Source organism: Acanthaster planci, linkage group LG08, assembly GCF_054643075.1.
Source record: "Acanthaster planci isolate LZ-2023a linkage group LG08, COTS_SCS, whole genome shotgun sequence".
Classification (NCBI taxonomy): domain Eukaryota; kingdom Metazoa; phylum Echinodermata; class Asteroidea; order Valvatida; family Acanthasteridae; genus Acanthaster; species Acanthaster planci.
The window spans coordinates 21,203,405-21,222,835 of record NC_141784.1 but is presented as its reverse complement, the minus strand read 5'-3'; the positions used below and the strand labels follow the sequence as shown (position 1 = coordinate 21,222,835).

The 19,431-nt window shown below is 39.9% G+C and overlaps 3 protein-coding genes and 1 non-coding gene across 8 annotated transcripts; 2 read left to right on the top strand and 2 right to left on the bottom strand.

The window, feature by feature from the left end:
- The first annotated feature begins 419 nt into the window (after positions 1-419).
- Positions 420-493, top strand: Trnan-guu (transfer RNA asparagine (anticodon GUU)). Its single transcript has one exon. It is a non-coding gene; the product is annotated as a tRNA-Asn (tRNA).
- Positions 494-4,239: 3,746 nt separating this feature from the next.
- On the bottom strand, positions 4,240-9,745 carry lactb (lactamase beta). Of its 3 annotated transcripts, none has more exons than XM_087139610.1 (6): positions 9,486-9,745; positions 8,363-8,866; positions 7,665-7,855; positions 7,196-7,484; positions 6,572-6,895; positions 4,240-5,834 (listed from the first exon to the last, which is right to left on the bottom strand). In XM_087139610.1, exons 2-6 carry the CDS (start codon positions 8,802-8,804, stop codon positions 5,350-5,352), a joined length of 1,731 nt encoding a protein of 576 aa, XP_086995736.1. In that variant the 5' UTR covers positions 8,805-8,866; positions 9,486-9,745; the 3' UTR covers positions 4,240-5,349. The 3 variants fall into 3 exon arrangements, with proteins under 3 accessions (XP_086995736.1, XP_022085360.2, XP_022085351.2); XM_022229668.2 differs by having other exon boundaries at positions 9,490-9,743; XM_022229659.2 differs by having other exon boundaries at positions 9,554-9,743.
- A 55-nt stretch (positions 9,746-9,800) lies between these two features.
- rfk (riboflavin kinase) lies at positions 9,801-15,688 on the top strand. 2 transcript variants are annotated; one of them, XM_022229688.2, is made up of 4 exons: positions 9,801-10,022; positions 12,348-12,499; positions 13,151-13,253; positions 13,537-15,688. In XM_022229688.2, the coding sequence occupies exons 1-4, from the start codon at positions 9,896-9,898 to the stop codon at positions 13,650-13,652; spliced, it is 498 nt and encodes a 165-aa protein (XP_022085380.2). In that variant the 5' UTR covers positions 9,801-9,895; the 3' UTR covers positions 13,653-15,688. The 2 variants fall into 2 exon arrangements, with proteins under 2 accessions (XP_022085380.2, XP_022085388.1); XM_022229696.2 differs by lacking the exon at positions 9,801-10,022 and adding an exon at positions 11,437-11,857.
- Positions 15,506-19,358, bottom strand: mrpl9 (mitochondrial ribosomal protein L9). Of its 2 annotated transcripts, none has more exons than XM_087139612.1 (7): positions 19,258-19,358; positions 18,205-18,333; positions 17,924-18,083; positions 17,573-17,697; positions 17,381-17,431; positions 16,874-16,978; positions 15,506-16,297 (listed from the first exon to the last, which is right to left on the bottom strand). In XM_087139612.1, exons 2-7 carry the CDS (start codon positions 18,295-18,297, stop codon positions 16,106-16,108), a joined length of 726 nt encoding a protein of 241 aa, XP_086995738.1. In that variant the 5' UTR covers positions 18,298-18,333; positions 19,258-19,358; the 3' UTR covers positions 15,506-16,105. The 2 variants fall into 2 exon arrangements, with proteins under 2 accessions (XP_086995738.1, XP_022082404.2); XM_022226712.2 differs by having other exon boundaries at positions 18,205-18,330; positions 19,258-19,352.
- Between the last annotated feature and the right edge of the window lie 73 nt (positions 19,359-19,431).

The window sequence follows — 19,431 nt, the reverse complement described above, 5'->3', positions numbered from 1 at the left end:
ACGCTTTGTTTGCCATTGCTTTGCAGTTAAAGTGAAAGTTCATCTCCTTTTAATTTATAATCTCTTTATTTCGAGAGAAGTAATTACACAGGGACGTGTATTCTGTCTTTTTTGGGGGGTATTTGGTTTTTCTTGCTAGAATGAACTGCGAGTTTCACAAATGTAGTCTGAAGTCTAAAGAGGCTAACAAAACGAAGCGACAAAAAACCTTCACTGAGACCGTTGAACAACTTATATCGTCAAGAATTTTGAAATACAAAATAACATTAATATTTTCCCTTAATTTAATTTTCCTCTTACGGATATTATTTATCTGTAGAATGTTGGTCGGTCTTTGTGTAACAGTTTGTTTAGAAACATCTCAGCTAAGAGCGGGAAAATCAATAACTTTTGGACTTTGGGCTCAGAGCAATAACAATGTCTCTGTGGCGCAATTGGTTAGCGCGTTCGGCTGTTAACCGAAAGGTTGGTGGTTCGAGCCCACCCAGGGACGTGTGTTCTGTTACTTTTGTTGGATGGGGACAAATTTTATTTATTTATTTTTTTCTGGCAAGGATGTATTGCTAGTTTCATAGAAGACGTTGTCTGAAGTCTAAAGAGGTTAACAAAACAACAGCAATTTGTAGAATATAGTTTGTTCATTACGCAACGGTTTATTTAAAAACACTCATTCTAAAATCTGCTCATTCAAGAGATTCAATTGTTTTCGTAGATGATTCTTAATACATGCACCTATATTTGGTGGACAACATCTGTTGCATAACATTTCATATGAAGCCTTCGAAACTAACCCTAGATAAAGGTCAGACTGTTGAAAACTGAAGGATGTAAGTTTCACTTCTGCAAGGTTGATTTTAAACTAACTGGACGACGCGACGGACTGACTTGGACGCTACTGCATGACATAATGCCTACCAATCACTTCTACAAGGGGGCCAAGGACCCTATACTTTTGTCGTAGGCTTCTCAAAATGAGTAAAGAATCCTGAAATGCCTACTTCTGAACCTTTACTCTGTGATCCAAACTGTCTTTCAAGGTTTTTATATAGGCCCTACCAGTAAAACAATTCTGAAATATAGGACCATGCTTGGCCTGCCTCGTGTGTATATCTGAACGCCAATGACATCCACAAAAATTTTAGCATCTGTCGATTCCAAGGCCCTAATCCGGTTCGGTTTCCGGAATAGCGATTCAGGGACATCGAAAATGAACAATCCTTTAAATCGACATGTTTGCAAGTTAATCTTTAGGGCAAAGCTTTCAAAAGTTAAAGTATGGGAAACAGATTATTGACGAAGAGATGCGTTCTTCAATCGAAGAGTATTCAAATAACATCAGCAAGTTCCTGAAGCGACTTGCATGGTATAGGCTACAATGCTGACCCTCTTCCGGTGACCAAACCCTGAAGTGAAAGGACACATGACTGCCTCGCAGAGCTCAACTTCCTGGATCGATCTACCACTCAATTATACTTGCAGAAACAAAGAAAGCCCAGTACGAAAATCTCATTGTCTTTTGTTCCAGACCCGGCCGCAAATGCTGTAACAATGACCCGTGTACCGTAACCGATTTTGGTGGTGTCAAGAGGAAGTGAGCAAAGATAAAAGGCATTTTACATGAGTTGGGAAATCTGCATATTCAACAACACTGACGTCGTAACCGCCCACTTGTTATTGGTAGGTGCCATTTCCTATCGCACTTGTTGGTTTAACTGACATTCTTGAGGAAATATCAACAACGATCAAGATTGCAGCAAATCATTAGCTGTTATACCAAAAACATACCATGGCATATCGCAACCTGTTGCTATGCAGTTCGTCACTTTGCCGGCTTTATTGACGTGGATGTCAGCATTACATCGTCTTGATACACGCGAACACAGAGTGACAATATGATGGATGGATTTACAACTAATTTGCAGGAGAATCCAACGTAACGCATTCCATCTTGTCAGACCTACGAAGGGTTGTCTACTTCTATTCACAACCTGTAACTGAACCAAAATATTCCAGAAACGTTTCTAATTTCAAGCTTCTCCTGCACTTGAAAAAAAATCGTTTGTCGAAGAATTATACTTACAAAATGGAAACTCAACCTCTGGCAAGGAGTGCTACCGGTACCTTTCTTTTGCTGGTGCTGTTTGCGAGCGAAGCAACAGCGATCGTCTTCACCCAGCATCCAACAGATGTGACCGTCACAGAGGGTGACGATGCCACGTTCAGATGCGGCACGGACCTGCCTTGTTTGTTCTTTTACTGGGGTCGCTACCAGGCTCCTGATGGAGATTTTTCATACGTCTCTAAGTGCATGTCAAGCTACGAACCTCAGTACAGCATCCAGAAGGCAGATAATGTGTATTCGCTGCAGGTGAGAGACGTTAGCTTGGAGGACAGTGGGACAGTGTACGAATGCTGGCAGTACAACCAAGCGGGAGGAGGCTGGCTGAAATCCACCAATGCTACGTTGACGGTCCTCCCATTAACCACGGTCTCGTCGGGATGGGAACCACCTGTTTGCAGTATGGATCCACCAGGGCCTCATAGAGTAGGAGACACGGTGTCCTTACAATGTTCATACCCGGCTTCGCACGGACAGGGGCTAGTGTGGACAGCTGCTAGGAACTGGAGCGAGTTCGACAAAGCAGCTGCGAAGAAACCAAGCGAGACAAACAGACTCCAATGGACCCTGTCGGAGAGAGATAACTTCGCAGAATTCACCTGTCAACCTGAAAGTAGGTCTGCGCATTCACCAAGAGGCCGGGGCAATTGTACCGTGATTCCGCTGGCCATACCAACAAACGTCACCATCTCTCCGGCCGGATCACAGGTAGTGGCAGAGGGTGACGAGGTTTTGTTTCGGTGCAGTGCCGAAGCTGTTCCCGAAGTAACATCTTATACTTGGCTCATAACTAAAGATGGGACAACAGCAGAACCTAATCAACGATTCATCATCAGCAGTGATGACTCAGGGATGACTTTCCGCATCCTTGGAGCGTCACGAGAAGATGATGGTATCGAAATGGTATGTGAGGCATCCAACGAGATAAACATCACCGGATACAGCCTACCATTTATACTAACTGTAAGGCCAGCTCCCACGGGTGAAGCGATCTCCAGCACCTTCCAGTCGGCCCTGAACATGTCTAAGAAAGGTGAGAAATCTGCCAAGGAACCAGATGACCTGTCAAATTGGTCTCACATGGCTCTTGTCATCGGCATAATGCTGTGTGTCGTAGTCCTCTTTGTAGCTGTTGGCATGGGGGTCTTGTACGTTGGCTGGCGATGGCGTATGAACGAGACCGCTAAAGACGCGACCTCATCAGCGACAAGTCCTCCACTAGAGAGAGGAAGGACTTTCTCCCTACACGACCCAGAGGCCGACATCATGCTGGGCGATGGGTGCGTGCGCGCTTGTGCGGTCATCGCTGACGGGTCGCCCCTGGCATCTCCCCGCGGCAGTGCGCTAGAAAACCCGTACACTGAGAACGTGTACATGGAAATTTTGGGCGGACAACCCCACCCATGCGCACCGGCCCCTGCCCATCAAAGAGCCGTTGAGAACGAACCCACTTATGAGAGGCATTTTTAAAACGCAAGTTTCAATCTTGAACCTCAGACAACGAGAATGAACAAAACTTCAAGATTTTAGCAAATTACGGTGAATGGTGAAGAATGGGCCAGCTATTTTCAAGGTGCACAATGAAAGAACAATCGTCCATTGTTCTCATTTCCTAATGTCCTCGCAGTGTAAAGAATTTCTCTGTAGACATTTGGAAAGTTAACAATAATATTTTGATATTTATTAAAAAAATTACAAAACATGTTGTTCATTGACACGACTTATTTTCTGCAGAAATTTGTATAAATATTTCTTTTACTTAATATGCCCCGTTAATCAGTGTGTTTAAAAATTGACACCTAAACAATGATTGAAATTCAATGACAGTCCGAGAAACCACTAATGACATGTATTTCAAACCTTAACACCTGTTGCTGTAGCCGCTTGATTTCCCGTGCTTTATTGACATGGAGTCTCGTTATTCCGACATAACAGGAAAACTGTTGTATATTGTGTTTGTCAGTCGTTCCTGCAACTTTAATTACCGTGTTTATCTGGTCTCTGCAACTTCCTCACGAGAGATGACATAATATTCCACCTGTTTATTTTGCATGGGGAATTGGGTATTTGTGTTACTCGAAACCACACAATAATTGATCTCAAAACAAATAACACTGATATCGCTTAAATCGTCTTTAATTCTCAAAACTGCTGAGCATTTTAAGTAGTTAAAAACTCTAGAAAAAAGTAAAACAATTCTGATTCCAATTAGCTTTTAAATGGACTATTGAGGTAAAACACTATTCTTATTTATAGTAGCGAATCTCCCATTTACTGATGCCTGTTTTGACAAATTTTCAAACTAGGTTTTCAAACACAATTTTATTTCAAACTTGTTAATTTCCCCCAAATTATCCATAACTGTCCTTGTTGTTGCTATTAGTACTGTATATGAGAAACAAGGTAAGAGATTTTATCATTCAGAAATAATTTAAGAATCTAAACATTCATTTCAAGTTACAACAAACCTTTGCAATATCACTATTGATATGACCCATATGTAATCTTGATTTTATTTCATTGCAATTTATGATTTCTTGTTTACCCTTGTGGAATTAAATAATTTGATTACTGGACAGTAATACACTGTTTTCCATTACTGTCCTTTAGATAACTGTAAGTTTCTTCCTTAATCATCTTCAATGTTAGGACTGTTTAAAATATTTAGCAAATAATGTTATCATTCCTGACATGGTTTTGAATAGTACTAAAGGGCTGAATATAAGAAACAGTTAATTTCACTGAATAAAATTGGTTTATCCAAACACAGAATGAACGGTGGTGTGTGAAAAGTTCAACAGCGACGGGGCACTAGTTTGCTGCCTTTTTTCACACTAATTTGAGTGATGACAGAATTTATACAAACATCTAGTAATCAAAAATGAAAATTCTTAACTAACCCTCTCCAGCAGTTAATACTATTAAAATTCTGCATCTTTAGCACCTTTAAGCTGTTAAATTACACTAACGGAGAACAAATTATGCCTGTCACGAAATGCTGAATAAATAACATCTGAGCTCACTGTCAAAAGCTATCCAGGTCAGCCAGAGAGATCAAGCAGACACCATCACACAGTCCTTGTTTAGTGTTAACGGCTTACATCAAGGTAGGTCAAAGTTCATTTTTTTAAAAAGTAATCTGCTCAGTATTATATTGCAGCTTTTGCAAGTTGAAAACTAGTTGCTTGCAAAAATTCTAAAATGTCAGTCAGGCTAAGTAATAACGTAAGTTAAAATATGTGATTTACTTTTTGGAACTCTTCAGCAATATCAACGGCAGTCTTGAATAGACCAATATCGTCCAGGTTTACAATTATTGCAACCGCAATTCCTTTTGGTAAAGACAAATCTCGGGATGACGCAATGTCATGTTTCATGGAATTGTCATTTTGAGTTGGGCTATTGCCAAGACTGCTCCGTTTCAGGATGTCATCTTGGATGCTATTATTCTTCACTGGTTGACCTTTGCTGACTATTTCTGGTCGGCTGCAGTCCACTATAAGAAGCACACTGCTGGCCCCTATCGCTCCTCCCGTGTGCGACACCATTTGGTGTTTCTCAGGGCACAATCCTCGCTGCTGCTTCCCTCTTTCGCGTACGGCCCATCCCATAGTGTAGACACCCTCGGCATCCCAGGAACATTTGGTGAGGGGGACAGGGGACCAGATTGTTTTCATGGTCTCTGGTTGGAGGTAGCCTTGGGGTAGGCCGGCATCTGAGAAAAATCAGTGGCAGGAAATGATGAGACAATTTGGTATATCAAACACTCAAGGCCACTTGAGCACAAAGCATGTGTACTAGTCGGAGTATGGTGCTGAAAGGGTAGACCTTGCCAAAATATCTCTCTCTGAATGACCTCAGATGCTCTTAATTTAGATATATGCACTGTTGGAATGTCAAACTGGTTCAGTATGACACTTGAAATTAACGAGTTGGCAACTTTTGAAGAAACTGCATCAGAAAATAGTTTTTGATATAATTCAGGCAGCAGTTTCATCATTTAACCTTAAGTACTAGGCATGCTGGTCAATCCAACAAAATCAAACAAGTCTCCCTCTCCAATGCTTAGATCAGCAGGAACTGCGGAATTTGACTCTTCAGCATTAAGATTTTCATGGATTCAGGAAGTTTAAGCATTTAGAAAATAGGAAAAATGACATATTCTGGGAAGACTAACTGTCCTTAGTACATGACTTTGATTGACTATGGAACTAAGACCCTAGTATTTGAGATGGTGCTTGATATTCCCTGTTTGTTTAAAGAAGGATTTGCCATTTGGTTACTGTTCAATGTGCGATTATTGTTAATTAAGGAAATCTACCAAAAATGGAGCTAAGGCCAACACACTCCTTTAACATACAGATCTAAGTGACATTATGCATGCTTTACGGGTAAAAAAAATGAAAAGCAGATATAAAATAGTAAATAGTTTGATCCAAAAGATTCTCCTACCTCTGTGTTCGTCAGTATACTGATAGCTATATAACATAGCATTTCCAAACTGAATGAGGTCCTTGACATCAGATAGAAAGCCACCTCCAGCCCACTTGTGAGAGAGATTGACGGCCGGCACATTGATCAGTTTGCCCTTCTTGTTCTTGGTGTAACCTCGAGCTCGGTTGTAAATCAACTTGCTGGCCTCATCGGGGACAGTGTGGGACATGCCTAGATCCTTGAAGATCTTCTTCATGTAGACTAAGAAGTCTTCGTCCGCTGCTGCATCCACAATGGCACTCACAAGTGTCCAACCATGAGTTGTGTACAAGAACTTGCTACCTTTTTAAATTTCAATTTAAAAACTCTCTGAAGTGCAAGATAAGAACCGATCAAGGCTATTTGGCACTCGTATCTTGAAACTGATGATAAATTTGAACTGACTGAATTTCAAATCCAACGCGCAAAACCTGAAAATTTGACCTTAATAGTGGAATTAGAAGAAGTTGGAAAATCCTGATGGTCCAAATACCATCTAGTAGATGGTGTCAAATTTCCCCTACGACTGTTGAAATTTTGATTCAGTTTTCTTGGACCTACTCAAATATCAGTAAATATCATCATCAAACAGACCCAACTAACCTGGTTTGTGCACCAAAGGGTCCTCTTTGAAAACATCTAGGGCATCGATGACCGAGGAGTAGTCCTTAGTGATGTAAAACTCTGTCTCCTTAGTGTCGTTTTCTCCCTTCTCTTCCGTGTTTTTGGGGGTGTCTTTGGATTTGTCACTCTTGGAGAAAATGTTGGAGTCTTTGGTAAGTTTGGAGATACCCTCTTTGTTGGACTGGTTCCCCAGCTTCTTGATGTAGTCTTTGTTATAGTGCCTGATGCCACCCAGGTGTGAAACCAATTGTCTTGTAGTGATGTCCACCTGCAGGAAAGAGAGGGCACAGACTAATGATTGTTTAACCCATAAACATTCATGAGCAAATATTTTAGACATCCCTTTGTGTTGAAGAGAAGGTTAAATCAATATTTTAATTTAATCAACAGCAATGAAGAAGAGATGTGATTCAGAGGGCAGTTCTTGAACCTTCAACCAAGACCTTACCTTTTTTCCATCAACTTCTTTCTGAGGGAATTCTGGTACATAGTGCTGTATTGGTTGGTCTAGATCCAGTTTTCCTTCTTCCCAGAGTTTTGCTACAGCTGTCATGGTGAGAGACTTACTTATGCTAGCGATGCGATGAACGCTGTCACTTGAGCACGGAAGACGGTTCTCCACATCAGCATACCCAATTCCTGAAAACGATCAGTTGTCACTTAATTTAGAAAAAACCTGCATTTATAACACAAGTCTCAAAACTTTTTGATCTTAAATTATTCCCAATACTTGCTTTTGCTAGAAATTTCTTAAAACATCTGTAAAATTCATCTTCAAACTCTAAAGGTAATATTGTTAATGAGGGAGGTCTATTGTGCCTGTAATCCATTTTCCAATTCGTGACTTCATCTTTGCTTCCAGGTTATAGCTTCATGGCCCAAGTCCCTGATTTGAAACTCCAAAACTTAACGAAGAGCATTTCCTGCATTCAAGTGTCTAACATGGTACCGAGGTTTGGAGGGGGTTTATTTGGTTAGAATCACAAACACTACTTGTGGATCTTAAGACGAAGCTGTTGACACAGATAAAGCCTTGATTTGGAGAAGGTCTCATAGCGTTCAAGACTGAGCACCTCAATCCCTTCTTAGTATCTACAGCTCTTGCCCTCCAATTAACCAGCAATTTCTGTGAAGTGAGACTCTTACCCTCGGCCCACACAAGCCTCCCGTTGATGCTCACTGCTGCAACGATGCCTGGTGAACCAACCTCATCTTTGGCCCTCTGCAACAAATCTCTAGACCTCTTCATCGCTTCCTTGAGTCCGGCCTTCCCAAAGACCTCCTGCCTCCAGAGAGCATCGCCAAAAGTATCCTTGTCTTTCCATTTAGCTTTCTCCTTGCATCCAGCCTCTTGAATACCTAAAGGCGATTCCTCATGAAGATGGTCATACCATAAACTGGTCACCAGTCCAACACCAAGAGCCATTCCTCCCCCAACTGTTGCTAAGATGGGCGTCCTCCATCGTTGGAATCTCGAAGACAGTCGAGCCTTACTGCTGTACGACTTTAAGCATTCCTTGATACCTGAGGTCAAGCCCCCAGATCGGGGTCCTCTGAGACACAGAATGGTAGCTTTTGTACTGAACATAATTCACCAACTTTGGTAAATTTTGTTATTCCAATTTTGAGTTTCAAAGAATAAACGGGATTCTGAAACAAATACAAAGTCAAACGGTAAGTTTTTATGCACACTGGCATCATTTTCTCCAACAGTTGCACCTCAGTGCCAAATCTCAACAAGTCGTGGAATTTAACAGTGAAATTGATATGCATGTAAATGATGTATGCATGCAGCTCTTCTTGGGCCAAGTTTGACATACATGTAATGATGTAGCACATGCGAGATACAAACGATATTACACAGGCCAATACGGCCATGATAGCCAAGCTTTGGCAGAGGACTACCTTCAGAACTGTGGCATTCGTCATCCACAGTGGATGGGGTGCATGGATGATGAACCCCACAGTTCGGGGGGGGGGGGCAGACATCCTCAACCATGTCAACTGACATCCTGTGCTGTATCATGTTCTGCATGTAGCCAATAACCCTCAGAAACCCAATGTATGGCCTCTGTCTTCACTCATAACGTTATGCTCGTTCCAGTTCAACTGCATGCTGTAGACATGATGGTGGAATGTTGTCAGGTTGTGTCGAACACGCATGTCATTGTCAGTTACCATGCATAATCAATAAGTTTTTACTAATTTGAGTGTTTCACAAAAAAAATAAAATGACTTTTTAATGAGTAAACCTACTAGTAGTACTAACTTACGTCCACACTGCAACAGCCCTACTCTATGCAGCTTTTGTACCCGGTACCCACAGACTAGGCTAACCCTTCTTTTTTCCTCTGCTGGTAGGCACATGTTAAACTTAAGTCAGCGGTGCCACACATGCATGATTTGCAGCATAATACTTAATAGTAATGCAGTCACTAATCTAGTGCGTACTTAACACTGCGGTCAAAGGTCACTGAATCCAGTCTGGTAACCATTTCCGAATAGGACAAGTGTGTACCAGGGTTGCAGAATCAAATGGTGCACGATACGCGGCAGCAGACTATGTCAGGTAAGAACTAGTGCATGTGTGCGAGTTACGTGTATTCTGTGATGTAATATGCGGATGCCGGATTTCTCTTGCGAACGTTCTTAAACTCCTATCCTGAGCCTCCGTAGCCGATGATTCGCAATTTACTTGGACAAATAAACCGACTGTCTTCAATAATGTCAGCGTTACCTTATTTCGCCCAGGGTGACGTCGTGAAAGGATTTGGTCGAGGAAGCAAGGAATTGGGAATTCCAACTGGTAAGCCCTACCACGTTGAGTTCATTAACTTTCAGTCACGTTTGTAAACATGTTTAGGCTACCATCATACCATCATCTGACCATGTTAATTGTTATTCATATTTTAGCTTAAACTTAGCGATTCTTGTAAATGATAAATTATTAATTATTTTTGTGTTTGGTTTATTTTTATTACTGCATTTTTGATTCTATCTTAATTTCATACGTGTCATTTAGGCCTAGGCTAATATTATATTCAGTGTTTTTAATAAGTATGAAAAGATTTTATTTTTTGTCATAAATCTTCTACGCCTGTTTTCCTTTTTCCTCACGAAAATTTTTAACAACTAAAATACTTAAATTATGGGGCAAAAAATTGATAAATCAAAAACCTGAAAAAGAGGCTAACGAGGAATAAAGAAGTTAGGAAGGGTGTTGTTAAACATAAAAAAATATTTGTTCCTTAGTTGCATTTTTAGCTAATGTTTACCCTTAGACTAGGGTCAGTCTTAGGGATACAGAGGTAGTCTAGCTTCTAGAAGTAGACTAGCTCTAGTCTGGGACTAGTCTTTTCATGCCCTAATTCCTCATACCAAGCAAATTTTGTGGACTGTTTTTGTAATTTGATAATTTTAGACATCCCATGGAGTGTGTTTCATTCCTCCATGGATATCCAATTGTTTCATTTTTATAATTGTCACATGTATATCCTACACTCTTTTTCTTTTTAAACTGTGGATTAAATAAATCCATAGAGAAAAATTAGGCCTCTCAAGCAAATTCTAAAATATGCTTTACCCAAAAGTTGTAGTTATTCAAATATTCCAACAGATTTTGCTACTTGTAGTTACAAATGTCCAACCTTAGAAAATGAGTACATGTATGGTCCAACATACATACATTTACAAGTCCACAGGTCACGTTGATGATGTCAGTTGCCCTTTGTGGTCAGCCTTGGGTTTGAAGGAACATGGCAAACAAGTAGCCCACGGTGTGACCTCTTGGCCTCTGTAGCTTTTTGGTTTTCCATGGGCAGTGAGCAAGCAACAGAGCCAATGGTACCCTGTTTCCTCATGGTTGGGTGGTTCCACCATGAAGCAATACAAAACTTATTACAATTACATGCTTAGTCTCTGAATACTGTAAATAGACCTTTTTGTAGCTAGAAATCTTATGCAGTTTCTGCGTCTCTAGAATAGAATAGATCTGTCCCAGTATTTCACCTCTGCCTTCTGTTCTATAAATAACCAACCTAAGCCAGACTGAGTTGAAATTGACCATTCTTCACCAATCATAATTTGTCAACAACCTTTTAAAGACTTAGGCCCGGGATTTTTGTGCCTTGTGTAAATGTTGTTCTCCAACAAGTCTGTACACATGTACATGTATCAAGTACATGTACAAATAAATGAAGTGGACTTTAAAACGTATTAGATGGAAAACTCAGATAAAAAGAGATATATTTAGTACAGCATCACTTTCGTGAGATGGTATATGGAAGTATTTAAATACAAAGATACTCACTGAAGCATAGGGAACCAGCTTAAAGTTAAAGCTTAAAGTTCGGAAGCTGCCAACTCAATGCAAATTTTAATTTTTGTGTATACATGTAATCAGTCCCTAATTCATGGCAATGATCACAATACATGTACATGTACCATAGGGTCAAGTGTGCTGTGTACCAGAGAATTGAACTCAGTGGGATGTGGGCGTTGTCCAAGCGGCCTTGTTGGTGCTTGTGATTTTACACCTACACCTGTAGTTTGCCAGTGCCATGTTGCCCTTGCCGCTCTACTTGCAGGGCAGAGTAGTGAAAGGTTTTAGACGAGGGAGCAAGGAGGTGGGATTTCCAACCGGTAGGTTGCTTTAGTTGTGTCCGGGACAAGTCACCGCAACTTTGCTTTCACTGGCAGCAGCTTACCTTGGTATTCTGGTGTTTGTGTCTTCCAAGGATTCTTTTCATCATTGTTCATATGGACTAAGCCTTCAGCATTCAAAGCATTCGTCGTTATTGCTTACTACAGGATTTTCGTGCTTAACCCTCAGTTTTGGAGATGTAGTGTGTTCGTACATGTACATATTCAGTTGAATAGTGTAGGCTCTGTGCCATTTACATGCACAAAGCTAGATGGTGAATATGATGTGACCTTCAGTATTATCTTTTATGGACTCGCTGGTTGTAAATTAAGCCCCCTTTAATTATTCCGAATTTAGTGTAATAAAAACTGATATATTGTGGTAGAAATCAGTAGGCATTGTTTCACTCAGAGTGTATGCATAGCCTTACTGGTGAAATGTGAACCAATTCATTAAAGCCAATTGTTTGTTTGTTTGTTTTGCCAACAGCCAATTATCCTGATGATGTTGTAAAGCATCTCCCCTCAGAGTTGACCACTGGTGTGTACTGTGGCTGGGCATCTGTAGACCACGGTGATGTTCATAAGATGGTACTAAGTCTAGGCTGGAACCCGTACTACCAAAACACCAAGAAATCAATGGTAGGTACCCTATATAAACAGAAATTAAAACCACCTGCGAGTATCAAGTTGACTCTCAAGGGATTTTTAGCCACGTGTTGAAACAAAAGTTCAATATGAATCTGGGATTTATCCAGGCACGTAGACCTGCTTTAGAATTATGTTTCCTTTAGCTACATATACTTTATTTGCCACTTGAAACAAATTGTCAAAGAGTAAACAAAAAAAATTGGTGCTGTAAAAGGGCAGGAGCTTCATGCTTGAAGAGGCAAGGCAATTTCTTATTTGTAAAGAACACTTGAATTAGAAAATCAACTTGTCTATGGGGACATTTCAATGGGCATTGAGGCACAGACCAGGGGCATCAAGGCAGTTGCCTCCAAGGTCATTGTGAAGTTCTTGCCCTGTATAAAATATTGACAAAGGGCAAACAAATAGATTTATATGGTCCAATTTTTGAGGTGCAAATACCAAAATTAAAAATGTTTTTAAATAAAAAATATGTAGCTCTCTTTTAGTGGTTAATAAAACATAATTGTAGTTGTTGCATGTACTCTGTTCTCTGATGGATGCAGTGCTGTTTAAAATTGCAGGAATTTCTCATTATTTGTTGAACACTTTGGTAGAATCATACCATCATACATGTACTTTTGATTTGTTTTCCATTTGTAGGAGACCCATATTATGCATCAGTTCAAGGACGATTTCTACGGCTCTAACCTCAGTATTGTCATATTAGCATTTATACGACCGGAGAAAAGCTTTACTTCATTAGGTGAGTATTGTAATTTTTGTGGCATTTAATCAAATTAGCCTATATATTAAGTGGTTGAAACCCAGAAAAAGAGAGTACCAAGATTTTTTGTGTCTGCACGTAAGAAAATTCTATTCTACCGAGCCAACCAACAGATTCCACAATCAAAGTGTTTGTTCATAGCCACAAATGGCATACATGTACTTGCTGTAATGGTACAATATTCTTTCTGTATTACTGAGACAATTTAAACAACCTAACTTCCTCCATGTACTCAGTTTCTCGTTTATTGTCATACACTCAGATGAGTTAATAAGAGCTATTAAGACTGACATCGCCGAGGCAGACATGCTCTTGGACCGGCCTGAGAATAAGATCTTCCAACAGGATAACTTCTTCAATGTGGACTCCAGGTTATGATGATGTAGCTTATTTAAAGTTTTATTAGGTAGTCCGTTTAATAGAAATATCTCAAGGTATTCTTAGGTAAATGCTGGCCAAGGAATTCTAACTCAGGATCGGGTCTTTAGCCCAACTCTTGATCAATGTGCTCTAACTTTGGTCGTCATGAAGTTAGCTGGTGGAGTCGTATTTGTTGTCAGTTGTCACATCAGCTGAAAGGTCCCTAGTTTGTGGTGTTGTTACTACAAGAGAAGAAAATTCTTTGGATATTTCACAGGTCAGCAGGAAGTTAGGTTTTCAGACATGATCATGCATCCTTTATCTCAGCTTGTAACATTTGCCCAGAATGTCTTGACCAGTGTTGTTAGCACTGTATGGTGTTCTGTAACCTGTGTCCATTACATAGCAGCATTATGATATGGAACCTTGGCGGTGTTGCACCGTTGATGACTGATACCATGCTATGCATTATTTATTGCCATTCCATTATGATGACAACTTAACAAGTATTAGAGCAAATGGTCACAGCGTTTTATTGGTTCACACTTTAAACCGATATTGGATTTCGGTCATGAATTTCACACGATAGTATGTAAACTATGGAGTTCAACCTTCGTGGAAGGTTCAGGATGGTGTTGATGAAATGTGTTATGAAATAATCATTTTTCTTAACTTTTTAAATTCATCTTAATTTTTCTGAAAGATAAGGACTTACAGTTTTTATGTATCCATCATAGCATTTATAAGATCGAAATATATTGGAGGATGAAGTTGATTTAGTAAAAACGAGTTGCTGTATTTTTTTGTTCATTTTCTTGGCAATGTGTTAACTCATACTAATTTGGAATTCTGCCCCAGTTGGTTTGGTAGGACTGTTCCATTCAGCTGCCCCAGTTGGTTTGGTAGGACTGTTCCATTCAGCTGCCCCAGTTGGTTTAGTAGGACTGTTCCATTCAGCTGCCCCAGTTGGTTTGGTAGGACTGTTCCATTCAGCTGCCCCAGTTGGTTTGGTAGGACTGTTCCATTCAGCTGCCCTCACTAGTTATCCACTACATACAATGTCAAGTGCAAAAATGCCTCAAGTGATATATTTATCACCTGCAAAAATGGCATCTGGACTACTCTTGGCAGTGTTTGCTTGAAAAGGGAGCAATGGTAACCTCAAGAATAGTACTTAAAAAAATACATGTAAAATCATTGATTTGAAAACATTCATGATATCTCAAAAGTTAGTCTGAAACTGTTGCAGTCACTCTGAAGTCTTTGAGATCATTTTTCAAAAGTTAGGGAAAGTATCAGCTTGGGTCTCCATTGTCTTTGGGCTTTGATTTCCAAAGACTATGGCCCAATTGGGGTTTATTTCAATGAAAGTTTGGAGACTGTTTATTGCATATGTGTACAAGCAGGAAAGGCTTCTGAATTTTGGGAGATGAATCCATTTTGGAATGAGATCTGGGTTTTACAGGTGGCCATATTTGGCTTTTGAATTCTAAAAGAATGAATTATTTCATTAGCTGGATTGCCGCTGCTTTAATTAAAGTAACCATGAAAGAAGTAATTCCCACATTGACAAGAAAAATGAATTGTCAAGCTAACAACAGCATCCAGTGACAACTTTGGGTTAACTGTACTTTTTCATTGTTCGCTGTTATGTGCATATAATTAGCCATTTCCAATGTTGTAGAAACTATTTCTGTGTGTATATCTGTCACTTTTTCTGCATTTCTTTATTTATAATTGCACTTCTGCAAGTTTAAAAACGGTTGAAACAAAGGAGGTGTGTAAAATAAAGGGCCTGGTGTCTACGTGGAAAAAAATATTTTTGTGCAAACGGTGCATAGCTTACCAATAAAAGGGGGAAAGCCTTTGAATTTTAATTGAACAAATGATTTAATTGTTCTCTGCAGAGCACCAGGGACAGAATCAATATTGTTGAACTTATTGTGGTGTTAATAATATCACAAGGACAAATGTTTAGTGTACATTTATTGAGGGATCAGAATATGTTTTACATGTTGCAAGGATTTGTAATAAAAACTAAGGTATAGACTGAACTGCATTGTAATGCTGATCTTTTTAGTCTCTGTGTATTCTCCACAAAACCTAGCTGGAGCTTCTTGCTGAAGGCACCACATTTTTGGTACTTTTACTTTCCGACTCTAAATATGGTTATGTCCTAACCACCAACATAAATAAAGACAATTGTGATGATATTTGAGAATCTGAGATTGGCACAAGATGATGTATAACCTAAATAGTTTCAAGGAAAATGGACGCATTCAAATGGAAATTGTTACTGCATTTACAAACCACTCCTTTGAGAAATCACATTTCTCTGCACCAGACAAAACTGTAGATAGCGTGTCTTTACTCTTGAGCTCTAACAGTAGGTATCATCCACATTTCAAGCCGACTACAGTCTTTCCCAAGTCTCCCTTTGTGTTCAAATCAGGTCAAAGTTCAAGACGGCACTACGTTTCTGGTGATGCTGCAGCAGCCTGCCGTCGCCGCTTCATTTTCCCCTTATTGATGTAGTGTAGGACATCCATCTCCACAGGAATGGTTTCTACTTGGTTCACCGTGACATTGACTGTGTATGTGCCGTAGTCTGTGATTGGCTGCTCAGGTAACTCCAAGGCATGCTCTGCAACTATGACACCAAGCTGGACAAATGAAAAAGAACAGAAAGCACTAGCAACGATCATAAACTTGATCCAATATCTAAACATTTCAAGTAAAACCCTACAAAATAATTCAGGTTTGTTTCTGATCTGCAGCCCCCCCCCAAAAAAAGTTGCAGGTTTGGGTGAACAGGATCCAAAGAAGTTTGAAATATCTTTATGTATGAAAGTCCACTTTCAAAGTTGTCTGCATTTTCCACTTAAAGCAAGGCTAAAAAATTACTTCCTCACAACCTATTATCCAGTCAGTTATAGAGGTTTGCGGTAGCGGTATTGGAATCCTGACGACGGACAGAGCGTACTGTCTGAAATGTTGAAAACCCTCCGGTTCTTTTCAGAACCACACATACTCACCAGAGAGTATCCTTGCATGGGTGCTTCTGCAAACCTCTACAACTAACTCGCTACATACCTTCACCTTTAAAAGCTTCAAAGCTCAACCCATATCCCTTATGTAATTTCTGCTCTTGAGTATTTTTCAGTTCTCTTTCTGATTCAGGACACCAAGAATTACAATAAAAACCACAACACGAACAGGCAGAATAAAAGTAAACTCACATTCTTGTCAAATGCGTGTAGGACTGCCTCTTTAGGAAGAACGTCCCACCTTGGAAAGGGACGAACTCTGACAGTCAACTTGTTCTTCTTCAGGTATGCAATGGTCTGGAGTTGATAGAGAAGCAAGTTGAATCAGTGACAGAAGGGTTAAGAATTATACATTTAGCCCTAACCTTGCTAGATGCTGCACAGTGCAACAGGGGTTAAGGTCTGGTGAACTTTGTTGCCAAATAAACTGCCTGATTTGCAACACGTCAAGCTGGTCCCATTGAACAATGTCACTGTTAGATACTGTGCTCCCTGGTAACCTCAGACTGAAAGACCAACTAGGTACAAAAAGACTACATCACTCTCCCAAAACCAACAACGCCAAAATGTATTTTTTCAATTTGGATCCTATTCTCAACAAACTGATGTTGAATCAAATCTGGACTTACTACTTACATGCACAGTTAAAAACGACTTGTGGCATCGAGTCTAAATGTTTTTAATCCATAATGTTTATACCTTAAGGGCGGTTGGTGTCATTACTTTCCGAGTTCCTTCTTTTTCTTGTTCCTGAAAAGAAAAAAGCAAACCAAACGGATAAAATTACACTTGCACGAAACAAGGCAGCAGAAAAATCAAATGACAGTCAATACACATCTAATATAATATACATTACCAATACACATTACTCCCGGTGCTAACTTCACTTACTTTTCTCTCCAGTTTCAACTCCTTAATGTTTTCTGGGGAGGCGTAAACAGCTAAATTCTTGTCCAAGAGCTTGTTGCGAGCGATGCTCCTCTCTACAGCAACAATATCCCCTCTGGAGCCTATCCCTGTTCACATAACACAATGCCACATACCATGCCCTCAAATGAAGATACAACATCCTAGCTTCAAGACTTTAAAGCTTTAGCATCTAGTAGGGGATAGCCCATTACATGTAGCTATACTACGAATAAATTATTTGCAATATGTTACCATACTCTTGGTAAAAATGCTGTCGCATAAATGGTGCCATAAATATTTCTTAGTACTAGAGGAATAGTACATAGTTCTTACGTGGTACATCTTCTGTGAGAATGACTGGAAGCTTTGGTTTGGGGTCATGCATTGTATCACGCTCAAAGACATAGACATAATGACTTGTCTTTGTGCGATGGGGTTTTCCTCTAAGCTTAGGAATAGGGGGTGGATAGCGTCGTCGCAACTTCACAGCATTCTGCAAATAAGATTGTCAACGAAAACATGACTCACAATTTTCAAAGAAAGAAGTTACTTGTAACAACAAAATTGTGACTTGAAATAAATCAAAATAGCAAAGCAACGATAACATTTCTTACTCTCTGCTGCTGCCATCCCATGTAAGTGATGGGTGCAGTCCGACATAAACTTCTCAACAGTTGACAACCACTGGCGAATGTTGCCAGTGCCATGATCCTCTGGTTGGGTCTGCACTAGCGGAAGAAGAACTGTATGGCAGGAATATATATTAATCATGTCAAAAAAACTTCATGCATGTTGGCAACCAAGATGGGAAGAACAAGTTGAATGATGGTCATTGCTCTGTTACATCACATCCCTGGCTTACCATACTTTTCACCGTCTGTACCTTTTAAGCTGAGATTCCAAAAAGCTAGGCTTATTATTCTACACCAAACATTTGATGCATGCAATGTGAGGAAAGGATTCCACTACTTTTTCCCTGCAGTTACCTGTTGTCCATCTGTAAGCAAAAACACGTCCTCCAAAAAAGTCAAAGTTATAAAATGAAACAAAGGATTCCTCAAAATTGCCCTGAGCACTAGCTCGCAAGCCAGGAGAAGTCTTAGCAGTGGAAATAGGATCTTACAGAAACACCTAGATTGGAATTGTTCATACCAATCTCATAGGGTTTGTGCACAGGGTGGGATATGGAATTCTAGCCCTATGAGATGCCAGGCCACAAGATGCCAGGCCAAAATGATTTGCACATCACACGTTTACACTGTAAATTTGCACATTTTAGATTTTAAGCCTGGCACTGTGTAATCAACACGATGAGTAGAGCATTGCAATTTTTTTACCAGTCAATCACACATGCCACGTGGCTGTACCACTACCAGTCAGCCACTGCACCAGTGCAGTGGCAGTGTGAAGTTGGTTACTCTCGTTCGACGTTCAGACCACCGCAGACGTTTACCTAGGCCATGTATACATGTTAGGTCTAGACTAGTAGTAGTAGGCCTATGTAGGCCATAGACATGATGTATGAACTATGATTCTGAATGAAGATGATGGAGGAAGGTTAATATGCCTGGCATTTAACACACTTATTCTCAAAATTCCTGAGCAAATATAAAGGAAACTGATATCATAATAATATTCAAATAAATGATCACATCGAAATCACGTACCTTTGCAACTGAGCAGTGCTTTGAAAAGATGTATTTTGTGCATGAAGTATCCTAACTCTTTCGCATGGACGCCGCCATGTTGAAAATGTATGCCCTCGATCGAAATTATATATTATCACTGAGAATTTGTTTTCATTTTTACAATCTTACATTCAAATAATTTCATTGTAAAAT

Coding starts and splice junctions, on each gene's coding strand:
- lactb (XM_087139610.1), bottom strand. CDS start 8,804: ATGTTCAGTACAAAAGCTACCATTCTGTGTCTCAGAGGACCCCGATCT. Junction 7,856..8,362: donor GAGGCTTGTGTGGGCCGAGG/GTAAGAGTCTCA, acceptor GATCGTTTTCAG/GAATTGGGTATGCTGATGTG. Junction 6,896..7,195: donor CCCTTTGGTGCACAAACCAG/GTTAGTTGGGTC, acceptor AAATTTAAAAAG/GTAGCAAGTTCTTGTACACA.
- rfk (XM_022229688.2), top strand. CDS start 9,896: ATGATTCGCAATTTACTTGGACAAATAAACCGACTGTCTTCAATAATG. Junction 12,500..13,150: donor AAAACACCAAGAAATCAATG/GTAGGTACCCTA, acceptor TTCCATTTGTAG/GAGACCCATATTATGCATCA. Junction 13,254..13,536: donor GAAAAGCTTTACTTCATTAG/GTGAGTATTGTA, acceptor TCATACACTCAG/ATGAGTTAATAAGAGCTATT.
- mrpl9 (XM_087139612.1), bottom strand. CDS start 18,297: ATGGCACTGGCAACATTCGCCAGTGGTTGTCAACTGTTGAGAAGTTTA. Junction 17,698..17,923: donor TCTCACAGAAGATGTACCAC/GTAAGAACTATG, acceptor TTATGTGAACAG/GGATAGGCTCCAGAGGGGAT. Junction 16,298..16,873: donor TACACGCATTTGACAAGAAT/GTGAGTTTACTT, acceptor TCATTTGTCCAG/CTTGGTGTCATAGTTGCAGA.